The sequence below is a fragment of the Heterocephalus glaber genome, unplaced genomic scaffold (genome assembly GCF_053883595.1).
Source record: "Heterocephalus glaber isolate CG9 unplaced genomic scaffold, H.glaber_assembly_v1.0 deba00001472, whole genome shotgun sequence".
In the NCBI taxonomy this organism is placed as follows: domain Eukaryota; kingdom Metazoa; phylum Chordata; class Mammalia; order Rodentia; family Bathyergidae; genus Heterocephalus; species Heterocephalus glaber.
The window spans coordinates 97915817-97941367 of NW_028258315.1; the positions used below are offsets into that span (position 1 = coordinate 97915817).

A 25551-nucleotide genomic window follows, 5' to 3' on the forward strand; every position below is an offset into this window, starting at 1 on the left:
TTGAAAGGATCTATGAAGCTAAATATGAAAGACTAAAACTATAAAACATTAAGAAGACATTATAAGGGAAAATGTTTATGAATTTAGGGTAGGCAAGAACTACCTAGGATACAAAAAACATGATGTATAAAAGAAAAAAATTGATAAATGAGATTTCATCAAAATGTAGAACTTTAAATGACATAGTTAAAATGAAAAGTAGTCCTTAGACCATATTTACAATGCATATAACCTATGACCAGAATATATAAAAAACTCTTACAGCTCATTAATAGACAACTCAATTAAAAAGTAGACACAAGAAGATGATAAATAGCCAATACAGCACCAAGAAAGGTGTGCAACACTAGAATCAGAAAAATACTAATCAGTACAATAACAAGATTGAATTATACACTCATTAGGAAGATGAAGTTAAAAGTTTTAAAAGCCTTGTCATGACTTTTTCTTTTTGTTGGATTCTCCCCCTTTGCATTTAATTTGTCACACCCAACTGATTCATTCTGCTGGGCTTCCTGGGGTTGTGATCCTCATTGTCTTTTCCTAGGATATTGTCTAAAAGTTTTTGGAGTGCTGGTTTGGTATTCATGAAGTTCCTAAGGTGCTCTTTGTCATGAAAGTATCTTATTTCTCCATCAGTTTTGAAAGATAGTTTTGCAGGGTTCATCAATCTGGGTTGGAGGCTGTTTTCCTTTAGGGCTTGAAATACATCACTCCAAGCTCTTCTTGCCTTGAGGGTTTGCATTGAGAAGTCTGCTGTGATTCTGATGGGTTTTCATTTGTATGTAATTTGGTTTTTTTTCTCTCACTGCTTGTAGAATTTTGTTCTTCTGTTGGGTTTCTGGAATCCTAACTATTACATGCCTATGTGTAGATTTTTTTTGATCAAGGCTAGTTGGAGTCCTATATGCTTCACTTATCTGTATGTCAAGTTCTTTTCCCCTGCTTGAGAAGTTTTCTGCCATCACTTCTGTGAACAGTTCTTTTTTGTCATCTGCACTCTCTCCTGTTTCTTCACTGACTCCAGTCAGTCTTATGTTATGCTTCTTTGCATTGTCTAGCAGCTGCTGGATTGATTTCTCGTGGTCCCTTACAATTTTAAAGCAATTTTTGTTTTCCTGGTCACTAATTGCAATCTTATCTTCTATATCTGAAATTCTGTCCTCACATTGGCTCATTCCACTGCATAAACTTTCAGTGGAGTTGTTAATCTCCTGGAAATGTGTTTGCATCTGTTTTATGGATTCCATTTGTTTCCTATGTTGGGATTCCATCGTGTTCCTCAGCTCCTCTATTTTTTATCTGTGTCCTCTCTAGATTTATTAATCATGTCTTCCACTATGGGCACAATCTCTACTGTTATCTGAGAAATTATTTCTGATTTCAATTTTTCCAGATCCTCTTTTGTTGCCGGTTCAGGGAGTCCAGGTGGTTGAGTATCAGATTGTTCCATCTTGTTTCCCTTTGGGGTTGCTGTAGGTGATCGGGAAGTCTGTTTTTGAGGCTTGTTCATGTGTCTTCTCATTTCCACGGGGGGGGGGGGGGGGCTGCTGCTGGCGCCCTTGAGGCTCACCTCCTCAGCTCTGGGCAAGCATTTAATATTAATTATATCATTTAGCCTTAAAATAGTGCAATTGATAACATTAGTACACCTATTTTACAAGCAAAGATATTGGAGTTTAGAAATATCACTCAGCAAGAAACAGGCAAGGTACAAATCTAGACATCAGAGTCCATGCTCTGTTCTGGTGGTTACACCCTGCTGCATGGCTGCCTTTAGAACACTGACTCTCAGAACAATGAATGAATGTCACCCCAGAAACCTCACAGTAACAAGAGCAAATGTTGGCTGATCACCCCCTGAGTAACACACGTTGCTCTCAATTCTTCGTCTAATCATCCAAACAATCTCTTGAGAGAGGCATTCCTTCCCACTTCACACATGAGGAGACTGAAGTTTAGAGTCTGTAAAATAGGTAGGAGATTCCTGCTGCAGGTGGAGGCAGAAGCTGGGCCTGACCTTGCCACTCCCAAAACCCTTTCACAGACCAGCACTGTTGCTGAGAGCCACATGCAGGCACACTGCCACAGTTCCACAGAAGCACAGCGGCGCATTGATGCTTGATGCCTGTTCTGTCCTGAGCAGAGTCTGGACAGGGCCTCATGGTTATCCCATAGAACAAATGCGAATGCCCCTCCATGCTGCTGCTGAAGAAACAGCAAGATAACACAGCTGGCGAGTAACAGAGTGGAGATGGAAAGTCAGGACTTCCTGACCCTGGTGCTTTCTTCTTTTCTCTACACCCTGACAAGTCATTAACACCCCAGCCTGATTTTTAAGATGTACAAGTTTTTCAGCCTCCAGCAAGACAGGCTTGTCCTTGGGGAACTCCCTAAGCAGGCTTCCTTTTCATGTGGATGCCTCTGTCCTGGGAACCCCAAAGGGTCAGCTATCTCCTGCTTGCTTCCTAACACCCTAACAGCATCAGGCTTCACATCAGCTTTCAATGAATATTTATTAAACCAATGAAATGTCTTATTCTTTACACTTCGCTGGGAGAAGACAGGAAGATGATTCAAGTCCCACTGGCTGATGCCACCCCCCATCCAGGGAGCAGGACCGGTGCACAAGAAGGTGGCTCAGGTCTGCTCCCATCCTGCCTTGGCAGCCCCCTTACGTTGCTCCACGACAGGGAGCAGTGTGTAGGTTACATAACTGGAGCATACTACACCCCACTTCCATTGATTTATCTATTCATCAGTTCACTTCAAGTTTTGTCCTTGTGTGCTATTGCTTCTCTGGGAGACCAATTGGTGTTTGTCTGATATGGTCTTTGTTTGCCTGTCCAGCCACCCTTTCTAAGCTCAGCCAGTATCATGCAAACCAAACAAGGATACACGGCAAGGAAACAAGTTCAACAAAGGGTAATGATGTGCTGGCCCTGCAGAACAGTACAGAGCAGCGTATGCTCCCCGTTTACTGTAACATCACAGAAACAAGCATGAACTTGCTTCATTCAGCTTTATCTACAGGTGTATTTCCATGCTGTGAAATTGTTTTATAATTTGACAGTTTCTAATGCTATCTAGATCTGGTCTTTGATACAGTTGTAGTACTATGACTACATCTTCCTTTTTAATGATCTATAATCTGGCTACAATATTGCTCAGTAACTGGACTCTATTTATTATAGTAAGTACTGCATGTTTTTTGTTTTTTGGGGTTTTTGGTACCTGGGATCGAACTCGGGACCCTGTCCTTTCGAGGCAGGCAGTGGAACCACTGAGCTAAATCCCCTGCCCAGTACTGCATGTTAACTAGCTGGTGTGGACCACGCAGCAAGCTGTCGCTTTGCATACCTGACCTCACAGGATCTTTTTATCAACCACTTCCTAAGGTAACATTATTGTTGTTAATCTCATTACACAAAAAAGAAAACCAAGGCACAGAAAGTCAAGTAATTTACCCAAGGTCATGTTGCTACTAACTGGAGGAGCTATGATTGAAAACTAGACTTGTCAGACTCCAAAATCAGTCCTTAGAAGAGCTATGCTCTCTACCATACAGTAATAAAAATAATGAGTAAAACTACTGAACACTCTGCTCCCTTTTGCTACTGCTTAGACTTGAAACAAAAACCTAATGATGAAGGAGTATGAGACAGCATTTGACGCCACACTGAAGCAGGAAGCAAATGCAAAAGTCTGATGATCAGGCTGGGGATTTAGCTCAGTGGTTTCACCACCTGCTGCACAAGCACAAGAACCCGAGTTTGATCCCTGGTACCAAAAAAAAAAAAAGTCTGAGGACCCCAGGTGGGGGAGGGCATTTAGGAGGCTCAGGACAGACCTCCCGGCACTTCGACAGCTTGCTCTCTAGAGAGCTGGAGTGAGCCCTGCACCTGAGAGCCAGACCCTCAATACATTCCTGTAAAATAAACAGACTCTGGTGGTGCTGAGGGTTTTTAACTATCTGACACACTGTAGGATCCCAAGGAGCACTGCTGAGGTAAAAGCATCCGGAAGAAGTGAGGGTGAGGTAAGTTTCATCCCGAGCTCTCTGGGCACCAAACGGTAGTGCTGTGTGCCTGCATACTCACATCCCACAGAAGTGTAGATCCACGAGACAGTGCGAATGGGTGGACCACGGGGTTTGCATTAAGAATAACAGGATCTCCAACCAGAGAAGCGTGACGTGAGAGTGACACACGGATCACGGCCACCCGAGTGTGCTCAGAGGCATTTTCCAGGACAGGGTTGGCATTCTCGATGGCAAAATTGAGAAATGCTAGAACACCTTAAGAAAACACAAAATTTTGCTTTTTTAAAATGTGAATTTCTGCAGGGCTTCCCTTTCACATTTTGTCCCACAAAGGAAAAGCACAATAAATGTTTAGTTCGTTTGTACTAAAGCTTAAAAATCAGTTGAAGTGGCTCAGTAGGATCACCAAGGATCTGAGAACTAATCCCCTTGCAAGCTGACAAGCTAGGCTGCCGTAACTTCATGGACACTGGCAGAAAACATGTGCCCTTTGGGTCAGGGACAAAGGACTTTCTTACTGACCAAATGAGCTTCACGCTCTCGTCCCTCCCCTGATTCTCCAAGCCTCACGAGGGCAACAGGAAGGCCAGGTGGATGCAGTGCTTGTCCCAGGTTTGTCTTTGACCCATACTTAAGGAATTCTGAACACAGAAAACCTGAATCTTTTTAAAAATGAGCATAAATTTTGCTGACCTTTTCCCTGTAAAGAGAAAATCATTTTAATATCCTAGGTGTTAAATATGGCCTCCTCTGCACCAGAGGGAGGAAACATATCTCTTTTGCCACTTAAACATCTCTGGGAAGATAGTCCAGGTGGAGGCAGAGAAACCCACCGCTCACGCTCTGCCCAAGAGGAGAACAGTGAAGTCTTCCCCAAGGGTGGCTCTGGTTTTCTTTTTCTTTCTGTCATTTTTGTTTGATTATTTATTTGTTTGTGTTTGTTTTTGTTCTGTTTCAAAGTTTTTTGGACTATGCGGCCAATCCCCCATCGCCTCCATACAGCCCAGCATGTTTCCTAGGCCTCTGCTCCTCTGCCTGCAGCCCAGCTTGGCCTGCACAAAGGTTCAGCCCCCAGGCCATGGAATTAACACCTGGAAGCCGCCCAGTGGCCTCAAGCAATGTTGGTTAAACATCTCGGCTTCCTTGGAGCCCGGAGTCACGGAGATGAACTTCTCCCGGGCTCCTGTTAACACCTTCTCACCCCCCCATCCCCTGCTGCTGTTTCCTGGAAGCATGTCCCAGATAAATTGCTTCCTCCTGAACCCTTCTCTTGGGATTGCCTTCCAGGAGAATCTAAACTGAGGAGATTTGCAGAATACAGCGAAACATAAAGAATATTGCCACAGCCCCATGAGAGAGGAGCATGAGGAAATCAAACAGCCCTCAGTTAACCCCGGGTTCACACTGGGATCTGGAAAGGCCTCTGACCCCGCCAGACACGGGCTAGTTTCTCTGCTTCTTCTCCCCACAGCCCCTCCTCCCTGCTGTTCCACTTCTCTTTTCCATTTCTCTGGTCAGCATATGTTGTCTATAAAACACTCCGTTTTCCAACTCTACCCATCCTTGAGATACCACTTGGGAATCTCTTCCTTAAGAAATGCTTCCCGGAGCCACCTGGATCAGCCTAGATCCCACTTCCCGGGGTTTCCCCAGCACCACCATGACATCTGACGCATCAGACTGTGTCAGCCTTTCATCTGTTTGACTCCCGAGGAACCGTGCACTCTACCTGCAAGGGAAGTGCTTGTTTAACCACTGAATAAGAGCACTCACTCCCTACTTGTTAGATGAATAGTGAATAATAACGATGACCATCTATAGAACATTCCTTCGCATGGATGCTTTAATTCAATCCTCAGGTTACCTATGGGGTGGGGGTGGTATCACTGTCACTTCCACTGCACACCTGGGAGAAACTGAGTGTGAGACTGAACAACAGTTACTCCATTTTGTAATAGGGCCCCAACTTGTGTGCTTCTGTTACGGATCACCAGGGGAACATCGAGTTCCAGGAATGTATTTGTTGTTGTGCCAGGAAGGTTTGTTGAGTGTGCAGTGTTCCGTCATGCTTACCCAACTCCATAACAGAACATGTTATCTTAAGAACAATCTGTGAAGATTCCCTCTGCGTCTTGCGTCTGTATTTCTGCTTGCCAACTTCCCTCTAGCATCTCCTATAAAAGGACCTCAGGCTCTGAGCCTCTCGCCTCTCTAAGCTTGGTGCTTGGGGGGTGCCATCTGGCCAGACTAATAAAGGTCTGTTTTACTTTCACAACTTGTCCGGTGTGTTCCCTCCCGGGTGATCCTCGCTGTAGTCAGCTCCTCGGAGCAGTTGGTGAGATGCATAGTCTTACACTGAGGCCCAGAAATTCGGTGGCCTGCGGTACACACCTGAGCGGCAGTAGGGCCAGGATCTGAAGCAAAACTTCCCAGACCCAAGCCACTTGTTCTTAAATGATTCCAACGGCTTCATGGGTCATAGTAAATTTCTTTGGCAGAGAAAATGGAAAAAGCAAAAGTCCCCAGAATGTCAAAACTGGAAAAGCACCTTCCCTACTGATAGCAGTAGCTCTGTGGATGAAGGAGAGGACCCAAGGCAGGAATGGATGGGATTTGGAGTCAAGGAGACCTGACTCAAGTCCCGGTTCCACCCATTACTCATGACATGGCCGCTTGGGTGAGCAGCTAGTCTCCCTGAAGTTAGAAGTCAGCCTCATATGGTAAGGAGCCTCTTGGGCTGAACCAGGCCCGCCTCCTTCGAGTAGCTCAGACATCCAGAGCATAGATGAAATCCCACTTATTCAGTCCTCTATTGGTGGATATACATGACATGTGATCAAAACATATGGTGAATGTTTAATTTTTTAAATTTATTTCAGTAAAAGTTATATTGCTTTTAATCTCCCTCAAATACCCCTTCAGATACACTTATCCCATCTTTCTTGCCATTTTCTGAAAGTCCTCTTTTGTGACTGTTTTCAGTTGTGCTGTCCTGGCTGCCTTAATGCCTTGAATCAGTTTAAAACATTTACCTTTTGTGGTCATTTTGACTTTGAGGAAGAGCCAGAAGTGGCACAGTGCCAGATCCGTCGCGCTTTTATGAACTTGCCATCCCACTGGATGGCCCTCAGCAGCAGCACTCACCATAAATTTTTATCACACCTCAAAACACAACCTTCAGAGCTGCTTCAGAAAGTACCAAGAACAATGGGATGAGTGTGGTCAGAGTGAGGGAGAGTGTTTGAGGAATTCGTGGCAATATGTCCTTTACTGTAATAAAATGTTTTAATTTAAGCATTCATTGTATATTTTAGCACACCTCATACACTGCTCCTAGGTTTTGCTATTACAAATATAGCTACATACATCCTACATCACTGTGCATTTCTTGGGAAGGCCTTCCAGAGGCAGAATGCTGGCCCTGGGTGTACAGATGGCCAATACTGGTAGAAGGGGTCCCTTGCCCTCCCAAGAGTTTGTCCCGACTCCATTCATGTCGTCTGTAGTTTAGAAAACATTTTGATAGAAAGGAGACTTTCCAGTGAGCTACTGCCATGGACGACTTGGCCATTTCAAACATCAACACTTAAGACCACAACTCATCATCTCAAAGCTATGCGACATGACTCTCTTGTTAGAAATACTCACCTGGGGCAGCAACCAACACCAAACACAAAGGGATCAAAGGCATGATGGACTTGAAAGCCCCTTGCCTGGCAGAGATGCTTTCTCTCCAGTTCCTGCTCCACTGACTTCTCAGGAGCTCAGTCGTGGTGGGGAGGATCCTGGGGAGAAACATCCGGTCTCTAGGCACCACACACACACACACACACACACACACGCATGTCCCCAGGCACAATTTCTGCTGAGAAATCTGTAAAGCGATACCTTTGCTCTAAAGGGTCAAAGGCCCAGCAAGGAGACACGCTTGAGCCAGGTGACAAGTGCCCGTTCGTACTCCCAGATGCAGAGTTCTCCCAAACCCTAATGCCTTCAGGAACTCGTTGGCAGAGGAGACTCATGCATTTTCAAGAGCGCTCAGTTTAACAAGGACTCCAGTTCATAGAAATGTAGTGTCCTGCCCTACTCTAGTGTTTACCACACCGGGTCTGGAGTCAAGACCAAAATCTCGGTTTACCGTGCTTGCACAGGGCGTGCAGGTTGCTAGGAGAGAGTAGAATGCAACAGATTAAAGAGGAGATGAAAAACAACCTTGTAACTAATTGGCCAAGACCCAGCTGAATGTCAGTGAATCCGTTTAAATTAAAACTTGGGTGGGGTCAGCTTTAGGACCCCTGATGAGAAAGGTCTGGATGCATGGAGAGTTAACATGAAAACACCTCTGGAGGCAGCAAATGGGCAACCCACAAGCTAACTGGCCTACAGAACGTATGTTTATATGCACGGGCATTTTTAAAAATTCCAAGTTAAATAGCATTTGATTGAGCCTGTACTCTGCAGTTTGCCACGGTTCCCACCTCTCCCTGCAGGCCCACTGCTTCTCACATTTCCTTTCCTAGCCAGGGGAGGGGTTCTTGTCTGCAATCCCTGATTTGGAGATTTCAGTCAATTGCTCCCCGCTAGGAGTCAACTGTGCTTGCAGTTACCAAAATAGGATTATGCAGTCTCTGTGCTCTGTAGAAGGACAATGTTGAGAACAAGGAAACGTGAGTCTGGACCCACCTTGCCCTACTCCACTGGATTTTTGGCTTTCCAGAGGGACCTTTAGAGTGTCCAGGGAGTGGTTGGGGATGCCAAGGCATGCCACATGAAGGAGGGAAGACCTTCAGGCACCTTAGGTTGGCGGCCTTAGCTCGGGCGCTGCTGAGTGCTCCACTGTAAGCTCTTCTGCGGATTAGGGTGACATGTCCCTGCCTGCCAAATGTCTCCCTCTCTGCTCACTCCTGTCCAGCTCATTTCAGCGTGACATCCTGCATGTTCCGTCCTGCACACTTGTAGCTCCCTGCTCCTCAACGTCATGGTCTTCTCCCGGCCTGAGCACCTACCTTGTCACGACCACACGTTTTCCTCGCCAGCATACTTTCCAAGCAATTGAAAAGTGGTCTTCTTCATCCCTTCCAACATGCCTGGTTCACACCCACCTCTGAACTTTGGTTCCTACAGTTCTTTGTCTTTGAAATACCTCTTCACCTCCGCAAGGGCTGAGCATGGTTGGTCTCCTTTTCCACAGTAGATGTCCCATCTCAAACATCATCTCTTGAACAGACCTTTCTTGGTCACTTGGGCCACTCCTGATTGCTTTTTATCATTTTCCTAATTTTTTTCACAGCATCAGTGCCGAATGTGGATCCTCTACTAGAATTGTCATTCATGGGCAAGGATTCTAGTCACTTTCTTCACTGCGGAAGCCCATTGCCCGGAATAAATACATATGCACCAGCTCTTTTAAAACCCTCAGTAAGTTCTCATTGCTCTGAAGATCAAGACCAAAAGCTCCAGTTTGGCTGGCAGGACTCAGCAGGCCTGGCCCTGTCTCTCCAGCTTACCATACACATCCATCTCTTTGGTCCTGGTGCCTCCCTCAGCTCTCTGACGCCTTCCAAAGGCCTGCTCTGCCTCGGGGACCTTGGTCCTTGCTAGCCTATCTGGAGGGACTGCAGGCTCTCCCTGAGACACTGTTTCCACACTGGGCTCAGCCCAGTGTCCTCAGCAGGCAGGCTTTCCCGATGCTCCCCTCTAATGTTGCTTTAACCCTTGTCACTTTATTATCCTTTTTTATTTTCTTTATAGCATTTAACACTCGATTGAATGAATTTTCTCATTTTCTCATTTGTTATCAGCCTGTCTCGCGGTGTGTTAAGTAGATGAGGTCAGACGCTGTGTGTGTTGTTTGCTGAGTGGCCTTGGTGTCTAAGGAGTGCCTGGCAACCATGAGGTATTCAAATATTTGTTGGATACTGGAAGGATAAAACACCCTGGGAGGCAGCGGTTACCACTCCTATTCTAGAAATGAGAAAATGAGTTCCAGGAAAGCTTTGTCACCTGCTCAAAGACCAACAGCATATAAGTGGTAAAGCGGCTGCTTGAATTCAGACCCAGATCAAATTATTCTGAACCTGAATTATGCCCCCATCCCCTCCTAGCTGTATCACATGCTTCAGGGGTCTTCTGGGACCTACACAAGTTGCCCCAGAAGTCTCAGCAGCCAATGTTCCAGCCTATTACAGACAGTAAATACCCGAGGACGTGCATTTACAGAGACAGGTGCAAACACAGGCATGAAGAAAAACTGCTCTTCCTAGCATAAAAGTAATCACAGTCAGAAAGATATTTTCCTAACTACAGTAGAATTAAGACAGGCAATTTCTAGGTTTGGAGGCTACAACTGTAATCTAATGGACACGATCTTCCTTTGGCCTGTGGTTAAAGAAAATGCTCATTCAGCCGGGGATTTAGCTCAGTGGTTCCGCCGCCTGCACTGCAAGTGCAAGGACCTGAGTTCGATCCCCAGTACCAAAAAAAACCAAAATGCTCATTCATGTATTCATTCATTCATTCAAATATCTGGGGATTCCAACAGATGAGAGAAAACAGACCAGGTAGTAGTGGAATCCCGTTTGATCAAAGCATATCAGGTATGTATGTTGCAGTGTCTCTCAAAATCATCTGCTCCCATTCTCTTGGGATACTTCCTAAGTCCTGGGTTTCATTTCTTGTTGAAGAGAACTTCTGTTTCATTTGAATCTCCCTATGAAGCTATGGCTTGGGGACCCTTGGTATGCTCACTTTAAAGATGAGGAAGCATTCCGTGTAGGTTAAGTGAATGGACTAGAGTCCCAGTTCTTGGACTAGAATGTGAACCTAGGTATATTCCCAAACTCACCCCTTTAATCCCTCAGTGTTATGCACCTTATTCTTGGCTCTAGGTAGTGGGAATTGAACCCAAGGTCACATCCAGACCAAGTATGAGTCTACTGTTGTGCTACACTTCAACCCCTTGATCTTCTAAAAACTCTCTCCCCAGGCATTGGAACACACAAGGCCTGCACTACTCATGGTGTGGCTGCCAACGTGGCATCATCACCATCGCCATGGAGTTTGCTGGACATGTGAATCCTTGGATCCATCCTAAGTGTTCTATATGGGCATCTACATTTTAAAGAAAATCCGAGGTAATTCTGCGCGTCAAAGTTCGAGGAGCACAATCCACGTCATTGATGAAGACAAACACAGAAAGCAGGATGCGTTTGCCTTTCTAAGCACCCAGTCTGGCTGAGACAGCGCCAGCATGATGGGAATAAATCTTGGAATCTGCTGCCACCTTGAGGTGAAGCTCCCACCTAGCCGAATTTGCTCTTCTCCCTGTAATAGATGCAGAAAGATGGGATTGGCTGAGTCAGATTCTCAACTTTTTCAGCCTTGTGCTTTAAGGGACCACTGCAAAATTCCAAGATGTAATGGAATAGCCCCTGGAGTGCATGGTCTTTTCCTGTGGGTGTCCTTCGGGCCACAAAGCATCCTCCAACCCCCACTGACAGATCCACCAGAAGCAACAGACCATTTGTCTTCCTATAGGTTCTTTCCCCTTTGGAATTCAGACGTGTGCATCTGAATGTGACTGTCAATTAGTGTGTGATTCTTTTCTTTATTGTCACTCCAAATGGCAGTGGTTACATGGTCAGATCACCACTTCTGCAATAGCCTTATTCAAGATTCTATGAAGAATTCCACACTGTTCCATGGAATTTCCCACTGCTCCAACAAATGCATCACTGGTGACCTCTCTGAAGTTGGAACAGGGCCAGTCACATAAATGATGCCTCTAACATCTGTCAGGGAACAAGGAGGAGATTCCAAATTTTTCCTACATGCTTTACCCCAAACATCCTAGAACTTGACAGTGCCCTGAGACACTGGGTGATGCTCTTTTAAAATTTTTGAGCTGAAGAGTTAGAGAAATCCAAAAGGGATACCACCAGCAGAAGAACCCACAATGGACTGCCCTCGGCTCTACCTACCCATTAAGGTTGTCTGTGGAAGAGTTGGCCAGTCTCGAAGATTCCAGCAACCCACAAAGAAAACTGGCTCATTCAGAAGAAGGGGAATTGTAAGGTGGGTACTGGGGATTCATTTATTTTTCTGTTGAATGAAATTTTTTGGATTTTTCATTAAACAGAATTCACTGTGAGAATTGAGAAGGTAACATCTCTAAGCAATTTATTTGAAAATAAAGACTATGGATTGGGGAGGAAGAGGAGCTATATTAGATCAGGAAGCCAAGGTTACTATGAAAGCCATGTTTTATGATCAGAAAAGCCTTCATTTTAACAGGGGAAAGCTTTACTTTCCACCTGAATTGGAGTTTTAATGTCATACAAGACTAGAATAAGTACTGACCCTAAATTGACATTTTCAGCATCAGAATTTCAGTCTTCTCATTTCCATACAAATGCTATTATTTTGAAAATGTATTAGTGCATTCTTCTCAATAAGTCTACAATCAAAGCTTTCTGTTCCCTGTCCTGGCAATTTTGGCTGCTGAAATATGTACTAAGCCTGTTTCACCCGTGCATACTCTTTTCTTTAAGCAATAAAATATTTTAATGTGAAAGCTTATATAATTGATCATACAGTATGTTGCATTTGTTCATGATGCAAAAGGTATACTTCTATCAAGCAACATAATGTGAATTCAGAAGCACTGTGAAGGGGTTAGAACCTAATTCTAACACAGTCCTAATAGTTGTGTGACGTTCTTTTCCTTTCCACATTAAAAAACATAATTCATTGTACAGTTAAAAAACATAATTCATTGTTATTCCTTGAAAGAGCTCACTTGCAAAAGAAAAAGAACTTTACTGACTTCTAGATCTTTCTGTTTTCAAATTATCAGCCCTGTCCTAGTGCCAAGGAGCACTCAACTAGGAAAATGTGAAGAAATCTGAAGGTGAAGTTCCCAGTAAGGGACTAGAGTCCAGATTGTGGAGGTGAAGCCTTTTTCTATGGTGCTCTTTGGCCCTTTGCTATCATTATTGACCAGTGCACACTCTTTCACGACACATCATTAGACCTGACATTTCTTGCCAATGGCAAAACCGTAAAGACAGGCATAAAATACTCTAAACATAATATGCTTTGATTTTGAGTCAGGATGGTGATTTACTTCCCAGTTTGTTTGGGCTTCTCTTAGCAGGTCCATGAGCTACAGCTCGAGTGTAGAAGGGAGGTATTTTCATGAGGCCTAAAACACCAAAGACCAAACTTCTGAATTTCCACAGCTAAAAGGAAGTATAGGAGAGGTTTCCTCTTTCAATAGGAAATGGTGGTTTAAGGAGGAACCAATACAATTAAATCAATTCATTACCATCAAGAATATTTTAAAACTTAAGAAGGTAACGATTCTTTCCATAACAGAAGTTGCAGTAGTTCTATTCCTGCCCCCCCCCGCCCCCCAGCAGTTCCCTATGTTGTAAGTAGATCGAGGATAAAGGAGTGGCCCTCACCATTCCTGGAGCTCCCAAAATTGTGTTTCTGTTGTTTTGTGTGAGTGAGTGTATATGTATGTGTTTATGATAGCATAAAATATTAAACAATCACCAGAGTCTCAAAGGGGCCCATGACAGACTAATCTCAGCCCATATACTATCTCTGGGCAAATTAGAAAATGATGTTCCTTTCTCCGGATACTTCACTGACTTCTTTCAGAAAATCCTCGCAGTAACTGGGCACAGCTCTAAGGACTAAGTGACTGTCACCCACGCCCACACTGCCTGTGCGGTCTACAGACCTCTGTCCTTGGCCCAGAAGGGAGGCGGCTGGCTCTTCTGCTCCTCCCACCTGTGCACCTCCTACATTTTCACCACACACCTCAGAGCCGTGTGCTGACAAAGGCTGTCACAGATTGAAGCTTCATTAGGTTCCAGCACAAATTATGTCCTTTTATTCCCGCATTTCTCAGGATCGTTGTGCCCATTTTCAAGTAAGAGAATCCAGAGCTTTTAGAGGCTAAGTAAGGTTGACTGAGCTTACACAGTGGGGAATTGCGGTTCTGAGAGAAACTAAGACTGCAGGGCACCAGCACCCACACCCTCAGCGAACTCTTCCCGCAGGAGAGGCAGGGCAGTCGGGTTGTCCGTGTGCTCCCGGCGGCACCTGAGACGTTTGTCTTAGCTAGCACACAAAGAGCAGTTTCACGGTTAGTAACTGATGTAACCCATATCAGAAACACATACACTACATGTTACAAGGTGTCATATAATGTGACATAACATAGTAGGGTGTATAGTATCATAGCTGGGATTTTACCCTGACAAATGAAGATACGTGTTCACACAAAAGCCTGTACAGAAATGGTATAGCAGCTTTATTCTTAACAGCTCCAAACTGGAAACAATTAAAATGCCTTTCACTGGGTGAACGGTTATTAAAATGTGGTTTATTCATATCATGGAACATTGCTTGAGATGAAAAGAAGCAAACTATTGATCCATACAACCTGGATGAAAGTCCAGAGAATTATGTTAAGTGAAAAAGCAAATTCTAAGGCTGAGGGAGCAGCTTGCCAGCAGAGCCATTGCCTAGGGTATGTGGGACCTGGGTCAGTTCCCACCACTGACCCCCAAAAAGCAAATCTAGCAAGTCATACACTGTAGGACTCCATTTGTAGAACATTCTTTGAAGCCTAAAAGGTCATGTAAATGGTATCTGAATGTATGCCAGGATGGGCAGGTGTGGCCATAAAACAGGAGACATCAGCAATGCAGAAATGCTCTGTACCTCCACTGTACTGATGCCAGTTTCCTACTACTGATAACATGCCATGGTTGTGGAAGATGCTACTGTTGGGAAAACTGGGTGAAGAATATGTGAGATTTCCCCAAGTTCTTTCTTACAACTACATGTGAACCTACAATTACCTCAAAATAATAAGTCTAATTTTTTTTTTTTAAAAGGGCAAAACGAGAATTTCATGTATATTATCGATCTGGATAACGCTGACCAAAAACTCAGTTGGGAGAAAACATTAGGCGAATAATGGTGTCAGGGTGCAGGGGATACTCCTGCTAGAGGCTAGCAACGCAGACCTGGGGATCGGACCACCTGGGCACAAGTCACTGAAGCTCCCCAAGCTTTAATTTCTTGTTGTGTAAATCACAGATGATGGTGTAAGGACTGAATTATGTAACGTGGTAGGAAAGCACTTGGAGAAATATTTAGCACGTAGACAGCTATAAGGAGATGTCTATTTTTGCGACCAAAATATACCAAAATTACAAAGGTGGTACGTGACTATTTGAAATTTTGGAAACACGAGTCTAGAACATTTTATCCAAATGAGTGTTCTAGACAGATGTAGCATGGACATGGGCTTAGAGTTTGTACTTTGGTGATTACACTAGCAGACTGCCATCCCTCAGAACTACCATGTGTGACAAAATGTAGCGAAGCCACGTCTGAAATAGCATTTAAATTTGCCAGTGTGAGTTCTGGGATAAGATCAGCATTCCAGCCTTGGTTGATGAATTTAACCTATGCGATAGTTTACTCGTTATGAAGATAAGCATCTCCTTCTTGTGGTGCTATGATGATTGAATGAAACAGTGACCACACTACACTCGCTAGGACCCGGTGACAGAACACAAAGCACTATTAGTTTCGTCACCCTACCCTGCAGTTTGGTCTGTGATCGTCCACATTTTGTGGAATTACGTTATTTGTTCACACTTGAACTTAGATTTTAATAAGGTATTCATTTGTAACTTTTTGATGTCCTTGATGCGGCTTTTGTGTGTCCGTTTGTTTAGATGGCACAGAGCTGTGTCTACTGACTTAGTAAAACAGAATGTTTTGGTCCCCAAAGAGGAATCCTCCAGTGAAAGCGACGTAGGGTCCCACGAAAGCCAGAAAAGTCAGAAAAAGAAGTGGATGGAGAAAGTGCGGGCCGCCTGGGGAAGAATCCTGCGGCTCACGCGCAGAAGGCAGCCAGCGCGCGCCCGCGGCGAGGACGCCACGAGGCCCGGCAGGGCTCCCGCGAGGAGCCCGCGCCCGCGGACCGTGCAGGAGCCCCTGGAGCCCGGGCCTCCCGCCCAGCCGAGGAGGAGGCGGCGCTCGCAGGGCGGTAAGCGAAGGCCGCACTTGGGGCGCTGCTGGGCGCCCCGCGCGCGTCCAGGGCTCTCCCGCCGCGCCGCTGGGGGGTCTTAGCTCCGGGTGGGCGGCCCTGCCCTGCTCCCTCGCTTCCGGTCCAGAGGCGCGTGGCCCTGCCCATCCCACCCGAGGCCCGTGGAAGGGACCCCGAAACAGTCACGGCGGAGACCCGTCTTCACGCCACGGAAAGCTGGCCCTGGGTACCCGCGGGCCGGGGCGCCGAGTGAGACCCGCCATCCGCTGAGCAGCTCCCACTTGGGCTGACTTTGCCACCCGGGCCTGCTTAGCCAGGGCCCAGCAAGCCAGGCTCGATTTAACGTCTGTGCGTGCGTGCGCGTGTGCGTGTGCGTGCGCACGTCTGCACGTCTGCACGTCTGCACGTCTGCACGTCTGCACAGATCTACAGTGGGAGTCAAAGCAAAGTGGTGATGCAGCCTTTGCAGAAGCTGTTTGCAGAAGCTGCTTCCAGGAGCACACGTTTAGGAAGAATTAAATGAAAGTTCTGATGGCTGGGTCCTACAGGAGGTTTGATTTTCTTATGCCTGTTTTTGTTTTTCTTTTTGTTTTGAGACTGTCTCACTGTGTAGCCCAGGCCGATCTCAAATTTGTAACCCTCCTGCCTCAGCCTCCCAAATGCTGGGATTCCAGGCAGACGTAACATTTGAACTGTTACCTTTATTTTTATTTTTTATATTTTTCAATGGTGGCAGCGTTTTACATGTATTAAAGGTAGGAAAAAGTGGCTCTGTAGAACAAGTCTGGGCCAAGTAAATGTAGGAAAAAAAGAAAAAATTTAAAAATACACCCTATAAGTGGGGCATGGTGATACATGCCTATAGTCCCAGTACTCAGAAGGCAGAGGCAGGAGGGTCACCACAAGTTTGAGGCCCGCCTGGGCTACAGAGTGAGTTCAAGGCCAGTCTGAACTACATAGCGAGACCCTGTCTCAAGAAAAGAAAAATTAAGAAATAAAAATTTAAAATACACCCTACAGGATAGGGTGGGCTATGGAGAAGAGACACAGTAGCCTGAACTGTTAACTTTAGGTCTTTTTGTTTTTTGGGATTCCCTGAGTTATGACTAGCAGTATCAAAGTTTGGATTCTTTTCTGTAGCTTTTTAAAAAAATTCAAGCAGTCTCAGGTTTACAGAAACATGGAGCAGAAAATGCAGAGTTCCTGTACACCCTTTTCCTCTGCTCAGTCGTGCGGTTTCCCAGTGTTAGTATCTTGCTAGCTGTGCTGTGTGGTATGTTGGCTACACCTGATGGGCCAGTGCAGACATACTATCATCAGTCGGCGAGCACAGCTTACGTTACAGCTCACTCTTCGTGCTGCACAGTTCTGTGGGATTTGGAAAGTACATAATGCCATTTTTACCGTGCAACCATGATTATAGTCTCATTCAGAATATTCCACTGCCCAGGATATCTTCTGTAGCTTTTTAAATGTGCCCTTCAGCCCAGCATGAGGAACCATCTACAGTCCTACAACCCTGCTCCACACAGTGATGAGGCTGGAACCTGGTGCTGCTTTCTCAGGGGCCCAGAGGAGCCAAAGAAATGAAACCCTGGTGGTTTTCAGCTGGCTGATTGCCCCTTCAAACAGACTCTGTCTTCCGGAAGTAACAGTCACTAGTGCAACATCCAGGCAGGTAGCAGTCAGCTGCTGTGGACCGGCCTACGCACTTCTGCTGTAAATAGAAGACGATATGCTTCTGCTCTGCTGGAGTCGGGCTGGGGGTCCCGCAGGGGACACAGGGCTGAATCCCTCCTCCTCCTTCTCCAGTCACTGACTTCTTTTTTCATCTTGGAGTCACAGACCTCTGAACTAAGGTTTCTCCAGAAACATGCCCATCGTCTTGGATGCAGCTCAAACTTCATTATCTTGTCTTTGCTGTGAGCCAAAGATGGTTTCTCTTTTGAACTTTAGAACATGTTTGATCTCTAATAAATGTTTCCTAAGTGCTAACTGCAAGCCCATCACAGAATTTGGGATCGAGTAGCAAATAGAGCGGATGAGGTTGCTGCCCTCACTGAGTCAGAGCATGGAGGGGCTCAGACAGTGTGCAGAAAATTATGCCCATGCCGGGTAGGAGGACGGGCGCTATCGAAGCACATCAAGGATGCTCTGATTTCAGGGGGTTCAGGAAAAGCCTTCCCGAAGAAAGGACAACTAAGTTGAGATTGGAAGTATGACTGAGTCAGACAAGGAGAGTCTCAACTGCAAGAGTTCCAGCATATCAAGGAGATGAAGGAAAATCGGTCAGGAGACGGCGGGAGAGGCTGGTTGGGTGAGGTAGTGAGGCCACTCAGTACGAGCTTTTAACGCTCTCCCAGGGTTGGTAAGAGATCACAGGGTGTGGTGGCCCATGGCTGTAATCCATGCTCAGGAAGCTGAGGCAGGAGTTCAAGGCCAGCTTTGAACACAAGGAAGCCATCTTAAAAAACCAAACCAAAACAAAACAAAAAAACCACTGAAAATGTTCAAGGTGGGGATTTACACAATCTGATTTGTGTTTTTAGAAGATAGCTGTGGTGGCAGAGTAGAGAAAATATGGCATTAGGGTGGCAGCAGATTCAGGAAGAACAGTAAACAGGCTCTGACATTCACAGCATTAGCTTGGGGGTTTTTGTGGCATTTGGAACGAAGAGGTAAAGGGAAAACAGTTGAGGGTAGAAGCTGTATGAGTGAGTCCAAGTACCGTTACAAAAGAGAGAAGAAAGAAAAGAAGAAGAAATCATGAGTTCTGGTTGGATATTCTGAGTTAAGGTCCCTGTGGAACAGCGAAGCGCTAAACAGGAAAGTCTCATTTCAGGACCCTCACAGGGTGTTTTATTAAAAGAATAGTACGATCTGCAGAAAATATGATTTTAGTTTATCACATAAACTTTGATTTTATTTATGATACTGTTTTTCAATTTATTGCAGCATTTTAAAGTTGCCATTATATATATATTTACCGAGTTGAGAATTAAATGAATATAAAGACAAATACTAAGAAGTCCAGGATTCCTTCACACGGCTCATGATACAGGAAAAACTTATCCGGGTGATCTGTGAATGCTGGAGCTTTGATCACATTTCTGGGGAACGAGTTTAAACTGTGCTTTAATCAATAATGAGCATCAAAGGATGGCTGTGAACTTGGGAGGATTCTACACGGTTAAGGGAACCACACTCCCAGAAAGGGAACCACTGTGTCAAACCGGGTTAGTGTCTGCTGAGGTCATGACCTCAACAAAAGGCAAATGTGTACTGCAGAAAGTGTGATGTGAGGAGAGGTAAATCCATTTATTTACTTTGTTTGTTTGGTTTGGTTTTTTGAGACAGGGTCTCACTATGTCCCAGACGGCCCTCCATCTTGCAGCGATCCTCCTGCCTCAGCCTCCCAAGTGCTGGGACTAAAGGTGTGCACCATCCTACCTGGGTAGCAAATCTGTTTATGTATGTGTTTGTTCGTTTGTTTACCAGTGCTGGAGGCCGCACTCAGCCTTCACCCTGAGCTACTACCCAGCCCCTTTGTAAAATGTTTTATTTTGAGACAGGGTCTCACTAAGTTGCTTAGTTGCCCAGGCTGGGCTTGAACTGGTGTGATCCTCCTACCTGGGCCTCCCAGACTGCTGGGATTACAGATGTGAATCACTTTTTTGTTTCGTTTTTGTTTTTGTTTTTGTTTTTTTGTGAATCACTTTTTATTTTTAACCCCAAAGATAAAAGCTACTGAGCAGCATATGGTGCCATCTCTCCAGAATACTGTCAGATAGAAGGGACTTGTTTATAACTGTGATCCTCATAGGTTCTTTTCTCTTTTTCTCTCTGTAAGCAACTATACAGCTGGATGTTGTAGAAGCGGAGACAGAGGAGATAACCCAAGGAAATGCACTCCTCAGGGCCCGGAGAACCACCAAGCGATTATCTGTGACGTCTCTGCCGTCAGGGCTGCAAAAGGTAGAATGCTGCAACACATTTACCTCTGGGACCCGTAAGGAAGTCAGTGTTGTGGATTTTGCAAAAACCAAGTTCTCCCCTACTTCAGTTCCTCCTTCTAAACACTTTAAATCTGGTGCTCTCGTCTCTTCTCCGTGAACTTAGGGTTTTTCAGGTCAGATTGTCTACTTCAAGCTCAGACTGTTCAGCTCCTACTAGAGTCTGGACAGCAGCTGAGTCTAGAGCTTTCCGCCGACTGGCTCGCGTGTTCAAACGTCAAGTGAGAATATTAGCCTCTGGCCTATTGGTGCCTGTGGTATAGGGGGGAATCCACAGACCAGAGCATTCCAGCAAAATTCCCTTGGGCGACACAAGGATCTGTCGCCCAGCAGAGTAGCCATCAGCCACATGTGGCCAGTGCAACAGAGGAGCTGAATTCCCAATTTTATTTAAAAATAAATTAATAAAGAAGGATAAATTTGAGTCACGCATAGGAAAAAGACTCAAATGAGACCATAATGTAAAGTGAAGTAAATCAGACATACGTGCTTAAATATTGCATGGTTCCTCTTACATGAGAAGCCCAAAGCCTAAATAATTTAAAGAGCAAAATAAAAGACAGATGACAGGAAAAGGGAGACAGATCTTTTGCAAAAGAGAAGGGAGGGAGAGATGGAGGGAGGGCAGAGGAGAGAAGGGAGGGGAGTGGGAGAATTATGGTGTGCTATATACACACTGACTCCCCACTGTGCACGTTATGGCTATGTATTACACATGTGTACTGATAGAAATTAAACTGAATTAATTGAAATGGCCACGTTTATAGCACGAACAGCATCATACTCTATGAGCTAGGACTCCGGCCAAAGATTTACTTATGGGAAGGTACATATGAGCTTAAATTGCCCAGACTAATTTTTTTAGAAAACAAAGTCATAATCAGAAGAGTAGATTTTTTTTTCTCTTTGAGATGGGGCCTTACTATTTTACCTTGGCTGGTCTTGACCTAATAGGCTCAAGTGATCATCCTGCCTCAGCTTCCTGAGCAGCTATTACTCCAGGCATGCGCCACCATGAGAAACTGCCCTGTTTTTTAAAAAATAAGACCCTGAACTACGAGCATTTTATGTATAGTACATACTAACTCCAAGCTGATACCGCCTCAGGCTCTGTTTTCAAGTGCTTTAAGTGCACCACCTCAGGCCATCCTTATGACAGCTCTGTGTGGCAGGTACCAGTGCTCTCCTTATTTTAGAGATGACATTCACCAGGTCCGTCGTGTGTCCAGAGGGGCGGCAGGAGCCTGGGTTCTGACATGGGAAGACCTGGCTCTAGAACCTTTGTTCTTTTTTCTTTCTTTTTTTCAGTGGCTTTGGGATTGAGCCCAGAGCTCGCACGCGCCATGCTAAGCACGTGTCCTGACAGCGAGCTAGACTCCCAGCCCTGCATTTCTTTTAGGCCTAATTTAGTACCATGCCATAAGTTTTTGTTTCTTCAGTTTCTTCTGGGCCGTTTTCTTCCTGTGGGCAACTTCCTCCTGTGGTGGAGGCACAGTTTGTTCCTTTCCAGTAACAGTCATCTCAGGGTGGCCTGGCTAAGCCGGCCACCCGCTCCCTGAGTGCGGTGGCACATCTCGGGTGCTTTGCTCGTCTGGATGTGTTCGATGACCGGAGAATCCACCTCCAAGCCCTGCAGTCCAGCATCACTCCGCATTTCTGAGCATGTGCAGCAGAAACTCTGCACTCTGTCTGGGCCACCGACCCTGTGTGCAGCCCCACGGTTTGGGCTGGGCACGCATCCTACTCCATTACTGCAATGCCAGGAGGCCACGTCGCGTCTTTAACATACAGATACTTGGGATATGCACACCCTTATGATGTGGTGGGGTTTTCTGGGTCAGGAGAGTAGCGAACCATGTTCACAGGTCACCTCAGGCTGCTTACAGGAAGAAGCAGCCCCTCATTCTTAATTACTGTGCTATGTATTAATTGCTCTATCCAATTATTCTGACCAGTATGATAGCCAAGAGCTACAGGTGACTCTTTACACTAGTTAAAATTAAATGAAATTGAAATTTGAGTTCCTGGGCTATACTAGCTACATTTCACGTGGCCAGTAACCACAAGTAGCTAGTGCTTTGTACCGAACTACACAGAGAGCATTCCCACCTGATAGAAAGTTCTGACTGTGCCCTAGAATACCTCAGGTGCACCAGGATTAGCTTTCAATGCTGCCTGTGGCTAGGTTCACGTTAATTGTGCCCCTAGCATGTCCCGGGCAATTTCTAGGTTTGGAGACTATGACTGTAATCTAATGGACATGATCTTCCTTTTGTGGAAATCACTGTCTAAAGAGGAGAAATACATTAAGCTATAGTATCGCACAGCACTGATGTAAGAATAGTCTTTTGAATAAATGGCACTGAGACAAGCAGACATCCACATGGGGAATAGTGAAACTTGATCCCTATTTCCCCTCAGATACAAAAGTTAATTCCTGTTGGATTGTAGATTTAAGTGGGAAAAGCAAAATCTCAAAACTTCCAGAGGACTGTAAGACAACTGTCATGACTTCAGGCCAGAGACTTTTTTGTTTGTTTCTTTTGTTGAGAGAGCGTCTCACTATGTAGTTCAGGCTGGTCTTGAACTCACTATGAAGCTCAGGCTGGCCTCAAACTTGCAGTAATCCTCCTGTCTCAGCCTCCCGAGTGCTGGGATTACAGACTTGTGCCACCACACCTGGCTCTGAGAAAGATTTCTTAGTACACAAACCATATTGGCCATAAAGATCGATATATTTGACTATAACTAAGAATTTTTGTACTGCCAGGCATGGCGGCACATGCCTGTAATCCCAGCACTTGGGAGGTTGACACAGGAAGATTGCCACGAGTTTGAGGGCAGCCTGCCAGCCTGGGCTACAAAGTGAGTTCAAGGAGCCGGGGATTTAGCTCAGTGGTGCCACCACCTGCCTCACAAGCGGAAGGTCCTGAGTTCGATGCCCAGTACCAAAACAAAACAACAACAACAAAACCAAAGTGAGTTCAAGGCCAGCTCAAACTACATAGCAAGACCCTGTCTCAAAAAACCAAAACCAAAAAACCCCTCTGTATTTCAAAAAACATTGAATCAGTGATTGTCAATTGGCTATAGAAGGGTTTTGTTTAGGCTTCAGATTGTTCTTGTGAATTCATCATCTGCATTTTAGGATATTTTAAATTAAAATCTAGATTTTCCAACTTTCTTTTGAAAAAGCAGGAAGATTTGGAAACACAAGGCTCACAATTTCTCAGGGCAACCCACAGAGGGTGCAAAGAAGTACACAGCCCTAGGATCCTGGGTCAGGAAACCTGCCGGGCTGGGCACTGGAATTGGTAATAGCTGCATCAATCATCACAAAAATAGCTTTGGAACTACCAAGTGTGATGGGTACCTGGTAAGAAAACGTACTGGGTTTTATGAGAGAAAAAGGGAGGGTCTTGCTGTAGATAGATGGGGAAGTTCTGCAGAGTGGCCTGTGAGCTGCACCACGCAGGCAGGACAGCAGAGGTGCAGCAGGCTCCACCTGTAGACTCCTCCTTCAGGCAGAGGGGACCCAGGTGTGGCCCCAAACCCCACTCTGTTAATGATCAAATACAAGGGGAAGACACACTGCGTCTGAAAAGGGCCTATTAGCCAGGACCCGTGACCCAGGAGTGGTTTCCAACAGCCACACTGGCAGGACAGGCACTCGTAGCCAGTAAGCCATGGACAATGAGAAGCCTCAGGCATGGGGTAGAAAGAACCCAGAGCTCTCTTTTTATGTTTGGAGACATGACCGCCATGAAAATAAGAAACCTGCAGAAATGAGGCCAAATTAACAACTGGATCCAGTGATAATGAGATTTCTGGGGCACTGGTCTACAACAGCCCCACACCCTCACTGTGCTCAGCAGCTAGAGGCAGCTCCTCCCTCTCCCCTTACGAATGACCTGCCTTTTTCCTGACACTGCGTGTTCTTGCAGAGCCAGACAGTCTCATTTCTCTGCACCCTATAGATCTCTTCAAAGAGCGCTCTGGGCACAAAGGAGACGCATGGGGCGTGGAGAACGATATGAATATGGGCTCCGACCCTGTGTTTTCATGTGGCAAATGTTCCCTTTATAAGAGAATAGCCAAAGGGTGAGAATTCTTATTATCTAAGTTCCAGCAGAGAAGTAACATTGGTATTTCCTAATTCTATGCTCTGCATTTTTACAATAGGTATCATATTCATCAAAAAAGAGACCATATTTTCCGGTGCTTAAAAAAAAGAAACGTGGCATGGAAAACATCCTCCAAAAATCAGATCTGACAATAGGAAAGCTTCAAATGCAGGTAGTGGACAAAGGCTTTCAGTTTTGGGTCTCAGAAGCAGCAGAGGACCGGGCGTAATGGAACACACAGCCCTGCTGGACAGAACTGACGTCAGCGTTAGGGGGTGATGCTGGGGGCACTCGAAAGGGCCCTCAGGGCTGCTAAGGAGCACCGGGGACGATGCTGTGTGCCTAATAAGTGAATCCACAGGATTGGAGGCCTACACACAGGCTTCTTTTGAGAAGAAAGGAGATAGTCTTTATCATCGGGTGGTGCATGTGTGTGTTCAAGCTCTATCTGCTGTGGCTTGAATTAGAATAATACTCTGGGACTTGCAGAATGCCCCCAACTTCTGAACTCTTCTCAGGAAAAGCAACTGTCTCTTTGGTTTTGACAAGTCTTTCCAACACGTGATCTCCTGTCTGTCATAGGTGGACGACCTTATCGAAACAGTGACTGATAAATCCATGAAGCTGTTGGCTCAGAGACACGCCGAGCTTCAGCAGTGTGAGTTTCTAGGAGATGAAATTCTTCAGTCTTCTAAGCAGTTCCAGAGGATGTCCAAGAGAACCACGAGGAAGTACAAACTGAAAAATGTGTGCTTCCCCTGTACCTGCTGCTGCTGACTTTTCTGGATAAGTTATTTTTTGTAGAGATTCTTATCGTTTGATATATACTCTGGAATAAATCTCTCTAGTGAATTAATAAATGGTATGGGGGTTTTTTAAAAAGACTCTTCTGCCCAGCAGTTCTTTAAAAAAGACTTTATCTCAAAAATTGACAGTTTTTTTGCTGCATAATCCTTACTAATAATGGAAAACAGAAACATTTCTCAGGGCTTAGCATTTCTACAGATTCCTCCCGTAATAGTTTTCCAGATGAAATTAGAGGAAGCATTTAAAGGTATTTTGACACCTTTAATATGACTACTACTGAGGTAATTTTAAACTTTCATTTTTAAAGATAATTCTTATTAAGGTACGATTCATGCAGTGTCATGTCTCTGAGCTAAAATAAATGGGTAAGAGTGGAACCTGAGAAGCACTGTACACGTAATTCAATCCTTTAGAAAATTACAAGTGATTCAGCCTTTGCTTAATTTTTACAATCATCATGAAACCCTTTATGGAAGAGCGTCTTAA

General features: G+C 45.1%; 2 protein-coding genes across 11 annotated transcripts in view; one reads left to right on the forward strand and one right to left on the reverse strand.

The window, feature by feature from the left end:
* Window positions 1–9747, reverse strand: part of LOC101704569 (cadherin-related family member 3) — an 87866-nt gene extending 78119 nt beyond the window's left edge. For 4 of the 10 annotated variants that reach the window (XR_002391437.2, XR_015439623.1, XM_087182518.1 and 1 more), the window contains exons 1-3: window positions 7931–8163; window positions 7691–7827; window positions 4101–4297 (exon numbers count right to left, since the gene is read on the reverse strand). Coding sequence is in view for 6 of the 10 variants with exons in the window: in XM_087182518.1 (XP_087038644.1) it covers window positions 4101–4297; window positions 7691–7827; window positions 7931–8064 (468 nt within the window). In the remaining 4 variants the exon portion in view is untranslated. Of the gene's footprint in view, window positions 1–4100; window positions 4298–7690; window positions 7828–7930; window positions 8166–9048 lie in introns of those variants that run through there. The other 6 variants (XM_087182519.1, XM_087182520.1, XR_015439624.1 and 3 more) reach the window with 5 other exon arrangements.
* Window positions 9748–10021: 274 nt separating this feature from the next.
* Window positions 10022–25423, forward strand: CUNH3orf49 (chromosome unknown C3orf49 homolog). Its single transcript, XM_087182543.1, has 5 exons — window positions 10022–12115; window positions 15808–16121; window positions 19972–20096; window positions 24317–24430; window positions 24841–25423. The coding sequence occupies exons 1-5, from the start codon at window positions 11997–11999 to the stop codon at window positions 25033–25035; spliced, it is 867 nt and encodes a 288-aa protein (XP_087038669.1). The 5' UTR covers window positions 10022–11996; the 3' UTR covers window positions 25036–25423.
* Window positions 25424–25551: the final 128 nt, after the last annotated feature.

What these genes read in the sequence shown, in the direction of transcription:
- CUNH3orf49 (XM_087182543.1), top strand. Translation starts at nt 11,997, where the DNA reads ATGGACTGCCCTCGGCTCTACCTACCCATTAAGGTTGTCTGTGGAAGA. An exon ending in TGCCGTCAGGGCTGCAAAAG is followed by an intron (nt 20,097 to 24,316) that starts GTAGAATGCTGC and finishes TTTTTACAATAG; the next exon opens with GTATCATATTCATCAAAAAA. An exon ending in TAGGAAAGCTTCAAATGCAG is followed by an intron (nt 24,431 to 24,840) that starts GTAGTGGACAAA and finishes TGTCTGTCATAG; the next exon opens with GTGGACGACCTTATCGAAAC.